Source organism: Panthera leo, chromosome D2 (assembly GCF_018350215.1).
Source record: "Panthera leo isolate Ple1 chromosome D2, P.leo_Ple1_pat1.1, whole genome shotgun sequence".
Taxonomy (NCBI): domain Eukaryota; kingdom Metazoa; phylum Chordata; class Mammalia; order Carnivora; family Felidae; genus Panthera; species Panthera leo.
In genome coordinates, this window is record NC_056689.1 from 30,962,756 (window position 1) to 30,982,721 (window position 19,966).

General features: G+C 53.4%; 1 protein-coding gene across 1 annotated transcript in view; it reads left to right on the top strand.

Moving 5' to 3' along the window:
* Positions 1–13,931: 13,931 nt before the first annotated feature.
* ADAMTS14 (ADAM metallopeptidase with thrombospondin type 1 motif 14) overlaps positions 13,932–19,966 on the top strand; it is an 80,653-nt gene continuing 74,618 nt past the window's right edge. Inside the window, exons 1-2 of the mRNA XM_042907790.1 lie at positions 13,932–13,935; positions 14,887–15,365. Coding sequence (XP_042763724.1) covers positions 13,932–13,935; positions 14,887–15,365 — 483 coding nt within the window. The remainder of the gene's footprint in view (positions 13,936–14,886; positions 15,366–19,966) is intronic.

Below are 19,966 nucleotides of genomic sequence, written 5' to 3' on the forward strand. Positions count from 1 at the left end.
CTCAAGGGGGTTAAGAAACGTTCCGCACATCACAGAGCTGGTAAGTGGCAAGCCAGCGTCACCGACTTTCCTGAAGCCCTTCTGGATTCTGCATTCGACAGGGACAAACCACGGACGGCGTGTGGAATCCCCTTGGCAAGGTAGCTACAGCCTAAGGTGGAGGGTGCCAGGCTGCCGAGGTTGGAGAGAAGTGGCAGAAAGAAGGGGGCGGGGTGGGTGGAGAGGGCAGATCCAGTTGGAATGGGCGTCCTGGGAAGGAGGTCGGGCAACCTGGGTTGGAATACCAGAGCTTATGTTCTCTGGCAGTGTCACCTTGCACGGTCCGTCACCACCAGAGCAGTCGCTGGGACATCAGTGGTCACCATTCACGGTGCTGCCACTGGGTGATAGCTTAGCACTTCCCGTGGATGGTTGGATTAATCTCTACAAGAGCCCTCGTGAGTAGGTACCTTTATTCTTTTGCATAGAAGGAAAGCGAGGCACTTGACAGGTGACGTGACTTACACCAGGTCACCAAGGCGGTTGGTCTGCATCAGCACTGGGCATGAACCTGGGCCAGTCTTATTCCAGGGCCCAAGGCCCTACCCTCTGGGCTAACTTTGTGGAGCCCTCAGGTTCCTACTAGCTGGATGAGATCTGGATTCTCCCGACGACTTCTCTTTGGCTGGGATCAGGGAAGTAATGTGCATCGAGCAGGGAAAGGAGTCCCAAGGGTGGGGGTCCTTTGGGGGTGGACACAAACAGGTCATCTAAGTCAGAGGCTGGACTCTCAGGACCCCCCTTATCAGTTTGATGTGGTTCTGGAAGTGCCTGCCCCTTTTGCGGCCTCCTGTCCTCTCTTGGGCCTCAGGTACCTGGCTCCCCCACCAGCCTGCACCTGGATTGTCTCAGACCCTGCTTCCCAATGATCTAGTCCAAGGCAGGGCTCGGCCAAGGGTAAAAAAGGACGTAGCTCCCCACTGCCCTTGCACTTATGGAGACAGATGCCCATTTTCTGCTCAGCTCACAGGCTTAGGTCACCTCCACAGTATCTGCTGGGAGATGATTCCAATGGGTCCCCGTCTGTCTCCTGAATAGCTTTGGTTCTGGGCTATATTTTTGAGGACTTTTGCATAACAAATGGCCCCGGAAGATAATGATCTTGCCTTTCTTCTTGCCTGTTTGCTAGCAGCCCCTTTAGAAGACTGGCATTGCCTAGACTCAAGGCTCCTCAGCTGTGGCACAAACCCATTGTGGTCACAGCACCCACCAGGGCCCGCCTCCGGCTTGGCCCCGCGGGACTTGGGGGTGAGGGAACAGGAAGCTCACGCTGCCCGCTGCGCCATGAACAACAAAGTCCTTGGTCTCTGACCCAGGCAGTTAGCATCTTCCTCTGGAAAAGTGGATTAGCCTCCAAGGAGGGTAACATCTCAGACCTTTACAGCTCTTTATAGTTGCCGTTGTGAGGGTGGGTGCTCCAGAGACATGGCTTTCTGGAAGAGAGAAGAACAAGGGCCCCATGGGGGATAGGAGACCCCAGGGATGCTGCCGCCCAAGTGGTGGTGGAGGGTTGAGGAGTAACGGTCCCTCACCATCCTTCCTGTTACTGAGGCAACGGGGCTGGAGGTAGAAGGGAAACAAGGTGCCTGAATGTCACTTCGGCTATTGCTCAGGGCAGGCAGGAGGAGGCACGGCCAAGGAGTCCCCAAAGCTGACAGCTGACCACTCTGGGCATTTCTAGTCGAGCCCAGACCCCTACAGGGCAGCTCGACACCCAAACACAGGATGGGCAGCGGCTACTGACATTTCTTCAGGTGACTGTAAACCCATGTGGCCCCACAGCTAAGCTGTGGCCTGTGTTTGGCTTTCTGGGCCATTTGTCCTTGGATAGAGGTGCTCCTTCTAGAAGCCACTCCCCAGGGCCTTCTGCCTCCTCCTGGTGCTCACAGCTCAGTAGTGAGCAGTGAGGTCACTGGGTGTGGCTGCCTCCAGGGAGGACTCATCTCTCAGCTGCCCTGCTCTCTGGGCCACGGGGCTGGGAGACGTATGTGGACCTATTTGGAACATTCGGTGGAGGTCAGTCGCGGCCAAGTGGGAGGAAGCTTCCTCCCGGCCGGCCAGCTGGAGGGGACTCGGGAAAGCACACAGCTTGTAACGTGCAATCTGCAGCCCTTTTATAGCTCATTCCGGATTTGGATCTTCATCGTGTGCTTTAATTCTCTGTGCATTTTGCTTTCTCTGTGACCTGGTCTTCCTGGTCTCCGTGACCAGGCTCAACTCCACTGGCCCTAAGTAGCTCTTTGGTGTCCGGGAGGGATTTCTGACCCGGTTCCCACCCCACAAACCTCCCAACTTCTCAGCACTGACTCGGCTAATTGACCTGGAGGTCTTGCCAAAAAGCAGATCTCGGAAGCCTGTGGAGCATAAATGTGGGGCAGGTGTAGGGCCCCAACTGCCTGGAGTTATAAAAAGAACAGAAGTGCCTGTGGCGGATGAGTGACTAATGGTGACCGCAAGGGTGTCACCATCAGCTGTTGGGTGAGATGATGTGTATCAAGCCTCAGTTAGTTCCCAAGGCCTGAGTATCCCTGGAGACCTATATCCTTTTTCACCTCCCGGCCTTCACGGTGAGGGGTTCAGACTCTTGCAAGAACGATTTAGCCCTTAGGAGAGCGACGCTCACCCAGGGTAGAGGGCGGAGGGAAGGGACCTCAGTGCTATCCAGTACAACACACTTTTATTGAGCACCTACTGTGTGCCGGGTCTTAATGAGACAACACCTGAGCCCTGCCCTTAAGACAATTTATAAGAAGGGGCGCCTGGGTAGCTCTGTTGGTTAAGCATCTAACTTCGGCTCAGGCCGTGATCTCGTAGTTCATGAGTTCGAGCCCCGCATCTGGCTCTGCACTGTCAGTTGCAGAGCCTGCTTGGGATTCTCTCTTTACTCTTCCTTTCTCTCTGCCCCTCCCCCACTCATGCTTTTTCTCTCCCTCTCAAAATAAATAAACTTAAAAAAAAAAGAAAAAAAGAAAGTGTATAAGAAATGCTTCCATAAGAAATATGTGTCGGGGCACCTGGGTGGCTCGGTCGCTTAGGCGGCCAGCTTCGGCTCAGGTCATGATGTCATGGTTCATGAGTTTGAGCCCCGCGTTGGGCTCCGGGCTGACAGCTCGGAGCCTGGAGCCTGCTTCAGAATCTGTGACTTCTCTCTCTGTGTCCCCTCCCCAGCTCATGCTCTGTCTCTGTCTCTCAAAAAATGAGTAAACATTAAAAAAAAAAAAAGTAATATGTGTCATAATGGGTCCAGGGAGGAAGTGCCTGCTGACAGAGAGTCTGAAGGAGGAGGCATAGCTTGCCAGGTGGAGGCATGGGAAAAGGCACCCAGCCTCAGGAAACAGTGTGTGCAAAGCCCTGGGGGCTGAGTCATGGGTGGTGGGGGCTCAGAGGCACCGCAGAGGTGATCTCATCCCTACACTCACGGTACAGGGCAGGAAGGGGACTGCCCAGAGCTCCTCAGCCTGTCAGCAGCAGAGTCTTGACCAGGACCCTGGCCTCCCGGCGTCCCAGCTGAGGTTTTTCTCTTGCTAGGCAAATGTTAGATGCCATACAAACCACCACCTTCACCATTGGAATCACCAGCAGGCATACATTCAGGTCACCCGAGGAGCTGACGTTTCCCGGGGCCCAGGCAATGCTTTCCACAGTGCCCCATACACAGTGCTCAATAAAAGTCTGTCCCTCTTTTGGAGAACACAGCTGACAACTGTCGACTCCTGACGATTTTGAAGGTGGGGCTTGTGAAAGCTCAGTGCCGATGGAAGGCAAGAATTCCATTGGCAAAGTGTGGGTGCCTGTGTGTCCCCCCCCCCACACCCCGCCCCTGTTTTAAAGAGGGTGGGTCATCCTGGAAATGAGCAAATGTAGGTTCAGCTCCCACCCACCTGAACTTTGAGTGGCAGGGGGTGAGGACTCTTAGTCACTCAGGGCATTCCGTTTTAAGGGCTAAGAAGGAAGCAAAATGCCAGTAACATTATGCCTCCTCTGCCCCGGCTCCCCAAAGGGCTTCCAGATATATGGCTGGCATTGTGTTTATCCATCATTGACGGGAGATAGATATTTCTAGTCTCATGTTCCACATTTAGAAACCAGCTCCAAGAGGGGCCATAGCCCAGCACAACCTATTGGAGCAAAGGTGGCTTTGGGTGAAGAGAGAAAAGGCACTACCTCCGAGGCATCATTTCAGAGACTCAATTCCATCGTTAGGAGGCTACCCTGTTATGTATCCCATTACACAGAAAATATATGGACCTAGAAGAATATTCCGCCTTTCTGAAATATGTCAAATACATATTAAGATATATGTCTGGGGGCGCCTGGGTGGCTCAGTCGGTTAAGCATCTGACTTCGGCTCAGGTCATGATCTCAGGGTTCGTGGGTTCGAGCCCCACACGGGGCTCTCTTCTGTCAGCGCAGAACTCGCTTTGGATCCTCTGTCTCCCTCTCACAGACCCTCCCCCGCAGCTTAAACAAAGCATCTGGCTTACACCCAGAAGATTTCATATCAAACTGACCATCCTGACGTGCACATGGGTGTGCACCCTGTCTCTCAAAAATTAACATGAAAAAGATATACGTCTATATTTTATATTGATACATAATTTAATAATTATATAACAATATATAAATAAAATTATATATTAAATATCGAATAAATTGTGCATTTAAAACTCATATCATTACATAATTTACTCAGTAATATATAATACACAAATTATACATTAAAACAGATTATATGATATGAAATACAATATAAAGATATACATTAAAAATATATATTTGATATATCTTGAAAAGACAAAACACTATTACAAGCACCCCTCACACTATATCTTGACCCTTTCACCCCCTGGGCTCGAAATAGCCCAGTGCACCACCATGGGTGACTCATGCCTCAGCGGGAGCGAGGAACTTGAGAGCAGATTTTACATCTCACTCGCTTTTTCAATCCTAATGCTGCTCCCGCCCCCTCATAGAAGCTTCCAGGGGCTGTGAGAGGCTTCTGGATGGGCCAGATCCCTTAACACAGCTTTTCGGCCCCTGTGAGGTTGGATCCCGCACCACCCTCCCCACAAGCCCCTGGGCACCCCCTCCAGGAAACGTTTTCCAACTGCACAAATGTAGGTTTGGCACGCCTTCTCTGTGCCCTCGTGGCCCCTGTGCCTCCCTCCCAGCTTGGGAGCACCCTCAGTAGATGAGGAGCTCAGAACCCACAGACTGGTCTGCCATGGTCACCTCTGGGTCCCTGGTGTCCAGCACAGAGCTGGGACAGGGGGCGTGCTTGTTAGATGCTGACCACGAGCTAGAAGATGGAGCGGGGAGGATCCGGGTCGGGGGCTGGGAGGGCATCTCGCGAGCAGCCATGTGCTTCCGAGGAGGGCCTCGGGCCTGGTCAGGGATTGGCTGTGAGGGATTCTGGGTATCAAGACTCAAAGGCAAAGTGGGTGATAGGCATTGAGGAGGGCACTTGTTGGGATGAGCACTGGGTGTTGTAGGTAAGCAATGCATCCCGGGAATCTACCCCTGAAACCAAGAGCACACTGTATACAATGTATGTTAGCTAACTTGACAATAAATCGTATTAAAAAAAAAGACTTGAAGGTAAATGCTCTGGGTGGGCTGGGGCGGGGGTTGCTCTGGAAACCTCTACCTTGCTCCTCAAAAGGGGCACCAGAAAATGCAGGATTCTGTGGGACAAATGTCCTCATTTCTTCAAACCAAAAACTGGAGAGGAAAAAAAAAAAAAAGATAGGGGAATTATTTAGATGAGGGGTCAACGAACCTTTTCTGTAAAGGCCAAGTAATAAATATTTTAGTCTTTGTGGCTCATCCTGGCTCTGTAGAAACAACTCCACTGTGCCTTTGTAGCATGAAATGGGGCCAAGAATGTGTAAACAAGTGAAGGTGGCAGGCTGTGTTTATAAAAACAGGCCGTGGGCTGGGTTTGGCCCCACGTGCAGGTTGCCCACCCATGGATTTGACTAAAGGAGTCTCCTGAGACCCGTCAGCCAAACACATTGTGGGAACTTATTTTGGACCCGGATTTGAACAATCCGTGCCTTCAAAACAAAACGAAAGAAGACGAAAATTTTTGTGGAGGAATTTAAGCAATAATCAGATATAAGATGACTTTAAGAAGTTGAGATTAATTTTGTCAGATGTGACTGAGGCACTATGTTTTTTGTTGTTGATGTTTTGTTTTTTTTGTTTTTAAAGACGAGTAAGTCTTTCTTAGCTACTGATACTAAACAGGAGGTGATGTCTGAGATTTGCTTTAAAATTTTTTTAATGTTTTATTTTATTTTTGAGAGAGAGAGAGAGACAGAGACAGAGCATGAGCAGGGGAGGGCCAGAGAGAGAGGGAGACACAGAATCCAAAGCAGGCTCCAGGCTCTGAGCTGTCAGCACAGAGCCCTATGTGGGGCTTGAACTCATGAACCTCGAGATCATGACCTGAGCCGAAGTTGGATGCTTAACCAACTGAGCCACCCAGGTACTCCTCTGAGATTTTCTTTAAAATAACCCAGAATGTTGGGAATGCAAGCTGGTGCAGCCACTCTGGAAAACAGTATGGAAGTTCCTCAAAAAACTAAGAATAGAACTACCCTACGACCCAGCAATTGCACTACTAGGCATTTATCCACGGGATATAGGTGTGCTGTTTCGAAGGGACACATGCACCCCATGTTTATAGCAGCACTATCGACAATAGCCAAAGTATGGAAAGAGCCCAAATGTCCATCGATGGATAAATGGATAAGGAAGATGTGGTATATATATACAATGGAGTATTATTCGGCAATCAAAAGAATGAAATCTTGCCATTTGCAGCTACGTGGATGGAACTGGAGGGTATTATGCCAAGTGAAATTAGTCAGTCAGAGAAAGACAAAAATCATATGACTTCACTCATATGAGGACTTTAAGAGACAAAACAGATGAACATATGGGAAGGGAAACAAAAATAATATAAAAACAGGGAGGGGGACAAAACAGAAGAGACTCATACATATGGAGAACAAACTGAGGGCTGCTGGAGGGGTTGTGGAAGGGGGGATGGGCTAAATGGGGAAGGGGCATTAAGGAATCTACTCCTGAAATCATTGTTTCACTGTATGCTAACTAATTTGGATGTAAAGTTTAAAAAATCCCACCAGGATGTGTGGTGGGAAGGGGGTAACAATGAAACAAGACCAGTCTTGTGCTAATAATGATCGAAGCTGAGTTGTGGGCAAATGTGGGCCAGAGGGGGATTTGGGGGTAGCTTCATGCTACTGTCTTCTTTCATGTTATGTTTGAAAATTTGCATAATAGAAATTTTTGAAAGAGGGGACAAGAAAGAACTCCCTTTTCCATTGCCTCTGGTCACCATTGCAGCTGGTGAATATACGCATTTGGCTGGCGCTGATGCAGCCATTTTGTGACTAAGAGGGGACAAGACTGAGGACAAGAGTAACTGCGAACATGGCAGAGCAGAAGGAGGAAGGAACTAGGGTACTGGGTGAGTCTGTTGGGCTGCCAAATTAACTGGGCATGCCCAGGTCTCTTTCAGTATTCTATATTATGTGGGGTAATAAATTAAGCCATATTTATTTATTTGGTTACATATAACCCAACTGATCTAGAGAAAGGACGGGAATGGAGGCCTGGCCCGTCTTTGCTGGCAGGATGCCACCATGGCATCTAAGAGGACACCAGGATTAGAAGACAGGCTGGTGAGAAATGAGTCCTTGCCAAATCTCTTTAAGACCTTCTATTACAACCAAGGGGCTCCAGGAAATAGGAGAGGGTCTCTGTTTTCTGCCTGCCTCTCTTGAGCCCCAAGGGGCCAATATCAGGGGCTGCGCTGGACTTTGATTTGCAATTATAAACCTACAGTTTCGGGAGAGTGAATGGCAGAAACAGAATTCCGGAAGGACAGCTGGCTTTTCTGGCAGCCCTCCTTACTAGGACAAGGAGACCTCCTCTCCCTGAACCCCTCACCATGCAGTAACCACAACCATACGACATCTACACACAGGGCACAAACAGCATTGTTTCTAACTGATCTCATGGTTCAGCCGGTCTCGGGGGTGTCAGCTGTTCTGTAATGTATGACAAATCACTGTGGTTAACTTAACCCGTCCGGGTCTCTTAGATACGGTCATTAGACACTCGCCAAGAAATGTGCAGAGGGAATGCGGGGGTGGGGAGGAGGAGGAGGAGAAGGGTGATGCGGAGAAGGACCACAAGGCATGGTCTCTGGTTGCTCTGGATGCTCCTGGAGCTGTGTCCAGACCCAGACTTCAGATGCGGCTCAAGCCCAAGCTTTAGAAACTGGGGATAGGAGGTGAGGGTGGCAGCCTTCAGTGAGGAGCAGGTCACAGATGAGTTTGTTCTCATCCTAATTGGGCCTTGATTTGCAAAGCTTTGCTTAGAATAGTGATTCTCATATTGAGCATGCACCAGAATCCATGGAGGGTTTGAAAAAGTTTGCTGGGCCTCACCCCCTATTCTGGTTGAATAGGTCTGGGGTAGGGCCTGAGAATTCTCATTTATAACACCTAAGTGATGCTGATTCTGCCGCTGGGGGACCGTGATTTCAGAACTATTGACGTAGAACTTTTTTTTTTTTTTAAGATTTTTTATTTTTAAGTAATCTCTACACCCAAGGTGGGGCTTGAACTCACAACCCTGAGATCAAGAGTTGCATGCTCTACCCACTGAGCCAGCCAGGCGCCCCTGGCCTAGGACTTCTTAGTGGGACTGTGGTTCTCAGGTGTCAGGAGGAAGAGATCCACACCTTTCTTTTTCCCTTAGGAATGAGGTGGGAGCCAACGATGAGTAGCCAAAGGGCCAAGGTCCTGTGGTGGGTGGGGGCGGGGAGTGGAGAAACCAACAGGGTGGTATTCTAGAATCATCTTACCAGGAGCAAGGAGTCTTGGGGTGTTATCTTGCCCCTGAACGAACCCACTCTGAGGTCTCATGGAAGTTACTTCTGCTTTCTGGGCCTCGGTTTACCCCTCTGTAAAAAAACAACCAGGTGGCACTTTTCTGTAAGTGTTCTAGTTTCCACAGCAGAAAGGTATTTATTTAATTTAAAATTCATGTATTTATTTTTTGAGAGAGAGCGAGAGAACGTGCACTTCTGCCAGTGAGGGAGAGGTAGGGATAGAGAACCCCAAGCAGGCTCTGCACCGTCAGCCAGGAGCGCAACTCAGGGCTCAATCCCACGAACCTCGAGATGATGACCTGAGCCGAAATCAAGAGGCAGATGCTTAACCAACTGAGCTACCCAGGAGCCCCTTTCTTTTATCTTTTTTTATGTTTATTTTTGAAAGAGAGAGAGAGAGAGAGAGAGAGATTGAGAGCACAAGCGGGGGAGGGGCAGAGAGAGAGGGAGACACAGAATCCGAACGAAGCAGGCTCCAGGCTCTGAGCCGTCAGCACAGAGCCCGATGCGGGGCTTGAACCCACAAACTGAGATCATGACCTGAGCTGAAATTAGTTGCTTAACCGACCGAGCCACCCAGGAGCCCCTTCCTTTTATCTTTTTAAAAACCTTTCCAGGAGTGCCTAGGTGTCTTGGCTGGTTAAGCGTCCAACTCTTGATTTTGGCTCAGGTCATGATCTCACGGTTCGTGAATCCGAACCCCTTGTCAGGCTCCGTGCTAACAGTGCAGAGCCTGCTTGGGATTCTCTCTCCGCACCCCTTCTCCCCCCTCCCGGCTCCTCCCCTGTGTGCACACGTGCGGTCTCAATCTCTCTCTCTGTCTCTCAATAAACATTTTAAAAAAAAGATGATGGAAGACAAACAGAACCATGTGTACTCTAAGGACTATGGGCTTTGGCTTGGACCCAACCCTTCCACTGAACTTGCCCTGAGCCCCTTTCCTTCTGGAATCCCCATAACGCTCACCCATGACTCCGCACCTTTATCCAGCCCACTCTCCTTTTTCCTGTCTTACCCGGTTTTCAGGCTTTCTCGTGCACCTGTCATATCTTCCAATTGGCTCCTGACTGTGCAGTGCAAGCTCTTTGCGTATCCCTCTCCGCTGCCAGCGCTTTGGACAGAAGGAGCGTTGGATAAATGTTGGAGAACCATCAGCGAGAGAAACACCCAAGCCGTATTCCACTGTGCGAGAATCCCAAGGTGAGAGTCAGGGAACCCAGAACTTCCCTCTCTAGCAGGATCCCCAGCTGATGCCTGTAGATTTCCTGGCTTTGGCCCTGTTCACCTACAGAAATGGGGCCTGCCACCCAGCCCTTTCCTCCACCTTCTGCCCAGACTCTGAGTTATGTTCCCTTGTCCGCTCTTCCTAACAAGGGTTCCTCAGTGGAAAAGAGCCTGGACATACAATACTGGCCAACAAAAGCAACCGTTATAGCCCCAGGGAAGGGGGCGGGGGGAGAGAACCGGGGTGAGGTTTTGCTCTCTGCTTGCCAGGACTGGCTCTGGGGGAGGCCCCAGCCCACTGCTCATGAGTCAGGCTGCTGGGGTCCCAGCTGCAATCTGTCCCTCTTGACTTACCAAGTCTAAGGCAGGAAGAATGGGGTGGGGCTCAGGGAGGGGGCTAGGCAAGCTTCTGGGATGGCAAGGGAGAAAGTCAGCCATCATACACCGTGACTCTTCCCTTCTGTCCCCATAGGGCCCCCACTCTGCAGCTGGGAAAACTGAGACCCTGAGAAGGGAAGGTCATTTTATCCTGAGCTCATTTAGTGGATTTGTGGGGGGCCAGAATGGAGACAGTTCCAGCCTGGTCACCTCACAGCCCCTCCTCCACATTCCCACGGACACACACACACACACACACACACACACACACACACATTCTTGCTCCATCTGTCCTCACACACAAAACCACAGTCTGGCTCTTGACTTAACAGAGCTTAAAGGACCCAAAAGAGTGAGAAAAAGGAACTCTGTTTTTCCTGAACTTAATACAGGTCAGTTTGTGATCCCAGGGTGGTGGGACAGGGCCCCAAATTGGGCTCTGTGCTGAGCGTGGAGCGTGCTTAAGATGCTTTCTCCAGGGGCACCTGGGTGGCTCCATGGGTTAAGCGTCCGACTTCGGCTCAGGTCGTGACCTCACAAGTTGTGGGATCTAGCCCCACGTCAGGATCCTGTGTCTCCCTTTCTCTCTGCCCCTCCTTCGCTCACGTTCTGTCTCTCTCTAACTCTCAAAAATCAACAAAACATTAAAAAAATACATAAACATTAAAAATTTTTTAAAAGATTCTTTCTCCCTCTCACCCCCTTGCTTGCATCTGTGCACGCACACAAAGTCTCTTTCAAATAAATATATATATGTGTGTGGATTTGCTGGTGCCATTTGCAAATAACTGGATGGTATTCCTTGGAATTCTTGGAATTCCTTGGAATTCTCTTGGTATTCCTTGGAATAGAAAATGCTCTGCATTTCCACAGGACGTCAGAGTTTGCCTTGACTCCCGTGAGCCTCGTGGTTACCCCTTTGACAGATGAGGTACCGCCGCCCAAAGAGGAAAATGACTTGCCCTTGGTCACAGACTGGGTTTGGCAAAGCTCAGCCTTGAATAGTCTACTGACCTTTCATCTTGTCTCTTTCTCTGGCTCAGCACTAGACTGGGATCCCAGCCCCACTGCAAATGAGCTATGTGACATGGGACACCACGTCAGCTCTCCGAACCTGCTTTCAGAAACCCACCGGCCCTCCAATACCGAGGATGAGGAATCCTGAGGAATCCGGGTCTCTGTCCACAAGGCAGGAAGGTATTCAGAGCCTAACCAGGGGGTAGACTGGGAAGAGTGCAGGAACCCAAGTCCTCTCTCAGGGGATCCAGGGATTCCCCAGAGAAGTGTGTTTAGAGAATTTCCACCCGCAAGCTGGCCTCCCTTTAAGAAAGCCCCACAACAAAATGTCTGGACTCAAAAGCAGAAAGATTGGGGGTCTTTATACACTGTATACAAAGATTCTTTATTCCACAGTTCTTAAAAAAAACAAAAAAAATCCTTTCTCCAATTCCCACCTCTGGCTTACTTGAAATACAGTTCATTTGCAAATTGTTAGGAACACATTTATACAGCGAAGCAGGGGTTGGGCTATTTGCCCCGACTACTGAACTGGTCTCAGCAACACTGCAAAACCGGCAATCCACACTCGTCCCTGCCTCTGGATTGTTCCCACCTCGGGCGGCGGAGAAGCTATTAGTGCCAGAGGTGGAGGGTGCCTTATTTATGGAACACCTAGTGCGTGCTATAGTTAACTCTCCCAGGGAGGCTCCCGGCTAGGATTCCAATCAGGTCTGTCTAAGCACAAAGCCAGGGAGGGCTCTCTCTCCTCACCTTGTTCAACCACACTCTTGACTCGGACTCAGGTCACTCCCTGCAATTGGGGGCCCAGAGGCGTGGTCTGCAAAACGTGTAGATAAAGTTAGTGGAGGGCATCCACTCCACTAGGAGAGAAAGGAGATAGAAACCCCCTCTAGGGAAGGAGAGGTGGTCACCGTCTCATCACCCAAACGGAGTTGGACATCCCTTCCGCCCGGTGGCTCTGGAGAGTGGGCCCTGCGGTCAAGTAAGGGGAGCAGAGGGGACAAGGAAAGCGGCTACGGACCGTCACTCCGGGGGAGCCCAGGCGGCTGGCTCCGCGTGGCACTTCCGATCAGGCAGGGCCGCTCGGCGCTGCACTCCCCAGCCCCGCGCTCCGCCCCGGCCGCGCAGCGCCCCCCGTCCGACCCGCGCCCGGCCCCGCCCCGCCAGCGTGCCCACCCCCGGCCCGCCCGCCCCGCCGCCCCCTTGGCCGGCTCGCGCCGCGTCCCCGAGCGTCACGGCGCGGGCGGACCGACCGGCCCGCGGCAGTTGGCACGGGGGGCGCTGGCGCGTCGGCCGCTCCGCTCTCCCGCCGGCAGCCTCGGGCGCGTGGAGCCAGCGGTCCGGGCGGTGGCGCGGGGGACCTGGAGCCGGCAGGCCGGCGGCGGCGGTGGAGCAGGCGGAGGGCGGTCGGCCCGCGCTCGGCAGTCCGGGGCGCGCTCCAGCCTCGTCGGCAGCCCGGAGCCCGGGGCTCGGGCGCCCTCGGGCCCGCGTCCGCGCGCGGCCACATGGCTCCGTTCCGCACGCTGCTGTCCTGCCTGCTGCCCCTGCACTGGGCGCTCTGCGCCGCCGCGGGCAGCCGGACCCCAGGTGCGTGCAGGTCGGGCGCACGGGGGCGCGAGGGGTCCGGGGTGCCCGGGAGTCAGGCTGGCCCCAGGGGGCCCGAGGGGCCGGCGGCATTCCGGGGAGCAGGAGGCGGTGCGCGCCCTGGGCTTGAGCTCTTTCTTCCCCTATGGCCCGGTCGCTGACCCGAGCTTGCTCTTCCTTTCTGGCACGAGAGGTGGAGAGACCCCGGAGAGGTTTTGGGAATCTGGAGTCTCTTCTTAGGGGCTATATATTTGTCTCTGTCTCTGTCTCTCTCTCTCTCACGCGCCCGCGCGCGCGTGCACACACACACACACACACACACACACACACACACACACACACACTCTCTCTCTCTCTCTCTTTCTCTCTCTCTCTCTCTCTCTCTCTCTCTCTCTCTCTCTCTATTGGTCTGTTTCTGTCCCGTGTGCCTTTAACTTTCAGTGCCTCCTGTCTCTCCAACTTGTGTGTGCGTGTCTCACTGCTTCATCCTCACGGAGTCAGGCTGGCAGGTGGTTGCCCACACCCAGTGAGCACCTGGCCCTTACACTCCTGCTGGGAAACACACTGATAGCTCTCTCCTCCATCATTCTCAGGCTCTGTGCAGACACCGTCTCACACACAGACCAGACGCCCCACACCCTCACCTGAGCATGGGGAGGGGGCTCTGGTCATTTCTAGGCGGGACATCTGCTTGTCTGTGAGCTCTATACTCATGTACTGAAGTGGGATCTCCCTAGCAGAAATCCTGGGGGTCTTAATGGGTAAAACCAGAGGAGAGTCAGTACTCCCCCACTGTTAACTGCCATGAGCATGGGGGGTTTTCGGGAGATGTCATTTTCTAGGTTTCATCGGTAGCGTGAAGGGGGCTAGGGAGGCAAAAGATGGAGCCATGTGGAAATGAAAATCCCTCCAAACTCCCGTCCCTGAATCACCAAGCCTGGAAGCCAGCGAGCTGTCATTCCTGCTGGGCCTGGCTGGGCTCAGGGAGAGCTGTGTGAGGACCGGGCTGCTGGCATGCAGCCTGGAGCATGGGGCCATGACCTCACACTTAATTCAGTCCGAGTGGGCAGGTCACCCCATGCGTCTCTTTTTTATTTTTGAAGATCTATATTTACCAGGCTTGGTGCTGGGCCGTGTCGAAATCTCAGCAGCCTCTGTTTACTTTAAAAAGTTTTCTTTCTAAACTTGGAAAAACATAGAACCTGTACTCCCTCCCTCCCTTCTCCAGCTCCTGTCTCCTTGACACGTGCCCAGGATCCCCTGGGTTTCTAGGTGTGTGTGTTTTGCTGGCTGGGCTCAAAGAGCTTGGCGAGGAGGGCCCTACCCCAGGCTGGGCTGGTGACTTCAGCACACTGAGGGAGTCTGGGCAGATCCCGCCATCCCTCTCCTTGCCCTGGGGGCTTTCGGGGAATTTCAGCCCTTTCCTTGGCAATGCCCAAAGTTGGAAGGCTCGTGGCTAGAGTGACAGACAGGACTCTGGCATCATTTCTTTTCTTCTGTTAAGTTTAACAGGGCCTTGGGGACTACAGAAAGCAAGTTATGTGCACAGAGTACTTGAACACCGTTCATCTAAGTACAGAGATCCAGAGGCTCAGGAAGCACTGGATGGCTATCGGATGAACTTGGGCTAAGAGGTCCCTCCGAGGTGACGCTGAGGGTTGCAGAGCTCTCTCCGCCCGTGGGATTGCCGGTCTCCCCTTACCTTTGCACAGACTACATTGATGTAACTCCTTGTTTACTTCCAGCAGAGCTGCGCCTCTCCGGAAAGCTCAGTGACTATGTTGTGACAGTGCCATGCAGCACAGATTTTCGGGGACGCTTCCTCTCCCACGTGCTGTCTGGGCCAGCAGCAGCCTCCTCAGGGAGTGCAATAGTGGATGAGCCACCCGCGCCACTGTCACGCTCAGGTCGCCTCCGGGTGGCCCGCAGCCCCCTGCGCCGCAAAGGAGCCACCCTGCAGCCTGGCCGGGCGGGGCGCTCCTCCCTCTACTTCAATGTTACTGTTTTCGGGGAGGAACTGCATTTGCGCCTACGGCCCAACCGACGGCTGGTGGTGCCCGGAGCCTCCGTGGAGTGGCAGGAGGATTTTCGGGAGCTGTTCCGACAGCCCTTGCGGCGGGAGTGTGTCTACACCGGGGACGTCACGGGCATGCCAGGGGCAGCTGTCGCCATCAGCAACTGCGACGGATTGGTAAGGGACAAGCCTGGCTACCCGAGCCAGGCTGGCGTGGTTTTCTCCTTGGCTCCCTGTGTTTGGGACTCCTGGGGGCACAATGTGTGGTTTGGGCCAGTCACAGGCCTCACTGCCTCCGGAGAGCTCTGCATGCCCCACTGGCCACCAGGTTCGCGCTCTGGCAGGTGCGGAAGATCTGGTTAGGATGATGCCTTGTCCATTCCCCCACCGGACGCGCTGGGACCACGGCTTAAGCTGGCAGGATTCTCTGAGCCCAGACACATGCAGCGGTAAGGAAGGCGGGCTCTGCTGGGGCTGAATCCTGGCTGGGCCACCCAGTAGCCCTGAGGCTTTGGAGATGTTAATTACTCTGCCCTGCCTTCCCTTCTGTGTGAAGCAAGGATTTACGCATAATGCACACATTTACTTTGTGCGTCCTATGTGGCCAGCCCTGTTCAGGCTCTGGGGGATGCCACAGACATGGTCCACGCCCTCCCGGGGCTGAGTGGCAGTGACGATAATAGGACCTACCTTACCGGGCAATGTGGTGGGTGGTCAGCACCTGCCTGGCATGGGGTCAAGGCTCTGTTGGTGTTAGCTGCTGTTATTTTTGTTATTGTTACGTCCTTCCTCATCCCCCACTGTCTTTGGTCTTAAAGTCAGCCTGCTCTTTCCCAGTGCTCCCCTCTGTGAGTGCTCCCCTTTTTAAAAAAAAAACAGATTTCTTGGGGTGCCTGGGTGGCTATGTGGTGACAGTGCCATGCAGCACAGATTTTCGGGGACGCCTCCTCTCCCGCGGTTGAGCGTCCGACTTCGGTTCAGGTCATGATCTCACGGCCCGTGAGGTCGGGCCCCGCGTCGGGCTCTGTGCTGACAGCTCGGAGCCTGGAGCCCGCTTCGGAGTCTGTGTCTCCCTCTCTCTCTGCCCCTAACCCACTCGCATTCTGTCTCTGTCTCTCTGAAAAATAAATAAACATTAAAAAAAAAAATGAAAAAAAAAACAGATTTCTTTTTTAAAGTTCATTTATTTTGAGAGAGAGAGGGAGGGAGAGCACACACGTGCGTGTGCGGATGAGGGGCAGGGAGAGAGGGCAAGAGAGAGAATCCCAAGCAGGCTCTGCACTGTCTGTGTGCAAACCCCAAAGCCGTGGGTGGCCCTCTCGGAGCCTTGACTTGTGCTGGAGTTCAGCTCCATCCCCGGTGTCTCAGGCGCTTGCGAGCCCGTGTGGCAGTCCCAGGCTTTACTTTGTCACACTTTGTCAGGTATGAGCTGACGCGTCTCAGGAAAGGACCCCCGTGCTCCTCTGCCCTTTCTTTAAGTGAGGGATGCATCAGATCGGGAGGATGCTAAGGGGGAATCTTTCTTCGCTAGCAGGGCTGGGAGCATTTCTCCCCGTGTCCCCGTCCTTGCACGGTGTCTTCCTGCTGATTGTCACACTGCCTTGATGTGGGCCAGGGCTTCTTGTTCTTTTTTCATCATCACCCCCCTAAGGGTGACTGATGTTTGCAGTCGCCCAGGGATGCGGTGTCTGTGCAGAGGGAGAGACAGAAAGTGCTGGTGTGGACCGGTGGCTTGACCGAATCACACCGTGAACTCCCTCTCCGGTCCGCAGCCACAGAGGCCGTTGGCTCTTCAGTGACAGGGCTGCGGCCACCGCCTCTCCCGCTGCCCCCACGAAAGTACGTTGGGGCCTCAAAGCTGTCAGTGGGTGATCAACAGCATTACTACCTGTGGTATGACTGCCACTGCTTTGGCTTGCCCCCAGGCCACTGCTGCTGCCTTTGGCTGTCTCTGGAGCCAGTCCCTAGCCACAGCCCAGTGCAGAAGCCTCCCCAGGGCAAGGATTTCAGAATTTCCAGCCCATTCCGGAAAACTGCCCCGTGTCCCATGAGCGCAAGGGGCTGTTCACGGTGACCCAGCTGAGCCCCCTTTGGACCCAAAGGCCACAGTGCAACATTTCTTTCTTTCTTTCTTTCTTTCTTTCTTTCTTTCTTTCTTTCTTTCTTTCTTTCTCTTTCTTTGTTTCTTTCTCTTTCTTTCTTTTTCTTTCTTTCTCTTTCTTTCTTTCCTTCTCTTTCTTTCTTTCTTTCCTTCTTTCTTTCTTTAAATTTTTTAATGTTTATTTATTTCTGAGACAGAGCATGAGCAGGGGAGGGGCAGAGAGAGAGGGAGACACAGAATCCGAAGCAGGCTCCGGGCTCCGAGCTCCGAGCTGTCAGCACAGAGCCCGAGGCGAGGCTCGAACTCGCAAACCGCGAGATCACGATCTGAGCCGAAGTCTGTCGCTCGACCGACGGAGCCACCCAGGCGCCCCTACAGTGTAACATTTCTGATCAGATTTGAGTCTGTATCTGTGTGTGGTCTTTGGATTTAAACCCCATCTTCTTTAGCACCTCAGGTCCCAAAAGGCCTTCTTTCCAAAAAAATACGTACTGACCACTGGCCGTGGGTGAGGTCCTCAGGGAGACGTAAGAAAATGAAAGTGACCCGAGGAATATAGCAGCAACAGCCCCGGCCTGCACGCGGAGACATGCACTCATTATCTTCACCCGCTGTGTAGATGGGGAGACTGAGCCGTCGGGAGGGGGGGGGAGATCTGAGGATAGGCAGAGAGCTTGTTTGCCCAACGCCGTATGGTTTGTAAAGCCCGCCGGTCGTACGCAGTGTGTATGCAGATGTTGTTATTACCCTGCTTTGCAGAGAGCCCCGTCCCTGCCCTCAAGGAACTTGGGTGCCAAGCAGGAGAAACACCTCTGGTAGTTTCTGCGTTAACTTGCTGCCATTCCAGAGCACGATGGAGATGGTGCTCAGGAGATGGGAGCGATTGTTGTCTTTGGTGCCCGGGAACGTCACGTTTGAACTGGGCCTTGAAGGGTGGGTAGAAGTTTGCTGAGGCCAGAGGGCGAGGAGGGCGTTCTGGGCAGAAGCTCTTCCTTCTTCAAGCCACTGAGGGTACATCCCCATACTGGATGGAACCGGGGAGGGGATCCCAGAAGACACACTGGGAAGGTGGGCCTTGGCCTGACCTTGAGGGAAGGGCAGGATAGGAGAGGGGTCCTCGAGTAGGAATGGGGCAGCCTGTTAACTGCAAAGAGTCTGAGCTGGGAGTTGGAGACGTGGCTGTGTGACCCTGGGCATGCTGCTCTCCTTCTCTGGGCTCCACTTGCCTCTTAGGTGCACCTCAGAGGATGGGATAGAGGGGCTCAGAGCCCCTTCCAGCTCTGGCATTGGTGCTTTGGGACTCGGGGCAGGCCAGCTGAAGGAATTTGAAGCCAGGCCTCTCTAAACCTATGGTTGAGGCCTCCTCGCCTGGTGGGTTCTAGGACATGCTCTGTGCCAGACCAGGCTTCATTGCAGGTACCAGGAGGAAAGACAGCCAGCCCTGAGTTTGGCCCTCATGGCCAAGCCAACCTTCCAACTGTGAGAAGGGCTTGAACAAAGACGCTTTGTGTGGATAGACTGCAGCCATTTGGATCTTAGCTGCGCTGGGGGAAAGCGCCATGTCTAAACTGGTGGCTTGGTCCTCATTGCCAACTGGAACCCACCCGGGGGTAGGGGGCGGGCAGCAAGTGTCACTGCCATCCCATAGAGCCACTCCCCCACGGACACCTGGGACAGACGCTGGGAGGGTGCTGTGCCCTGCGGTTAATTCATGTCAAAACTGACCTCGTTTCCCACCTGCTCTTCTGGAGGGTCTTGTGTGTCACAGTGGCGGGGAGAGGGTCAGGAAGGACCCAGGAATGAGGAAGCTGGGACCTCTGCCCTGGATGAGTTTGTGGGATAATGGGGACCCAGACATACGAGCAGACAAATCACAATTTTGTGTGAGGCAGCAGCAGAAGGATCCACTTATTTTGGTCAGGGCATCTAGGAAGCCTCCCTGAAGGAGGTGGCATTGGCTCAAGACTATTCAAACATTATAAACGTGAAAGGAAGTGCTGGGCCTCTGGCCAGCAGAGAGAATGACTGGCCCAGGGCAGGCTTGTGCGGGGGGGGGGGGGGGGGGGGGGGGGGGGGGGGAAGGAAATAAGGGATGTGGGCGGCCCCTTCTACCTGCAAATTGTTTCCCCTGGGGCGGTGGGGGGGTGGGGGAGCCGTCAGACCCTAGGATACCCAACTGGGAATGTGCCCAGGCAGGACCACTCTTCAGAGCCTGTCTCGGGGAGCCCAGCCAGTCAGTGCAGTGGTTCTCCCGACACTCCTGTGACCCCCAGCCTCTGAGGGCCTGTGGGCAGGGAGGACCCAGGTCACCTCAGGACCCCGGGCTGGGGGCCAAGTGCAGAGCAGGTCCCCTGTTAGCGATTATGGCTCTGAATTCCTGGGAGGAACACAGAGGCCTGGGGCAGGGGCCAGTTCTTTGTGGGTCAGGAGGGATTGGGGGTGCAGGAATGGGGTCAGCAGAGTGGGGCCCCACGAACCATCTAGATCCCAGACTGCCCAAAAGGCTCCTTCCCCCACTGCCTTCTCTGCCTCCCTGAGTCCTGGGCCTCGCTGCCCCTGCACTGGGGGTGGCGGGGACTTGTCTGTGCTGTGCGTCCCCCCTTTGCCTTCAGTGACTCTGTGAGTCACGGGCCTGGTGTGGAAGCAAGGCACATGTAAGCTCTGTCACCATCTGGTT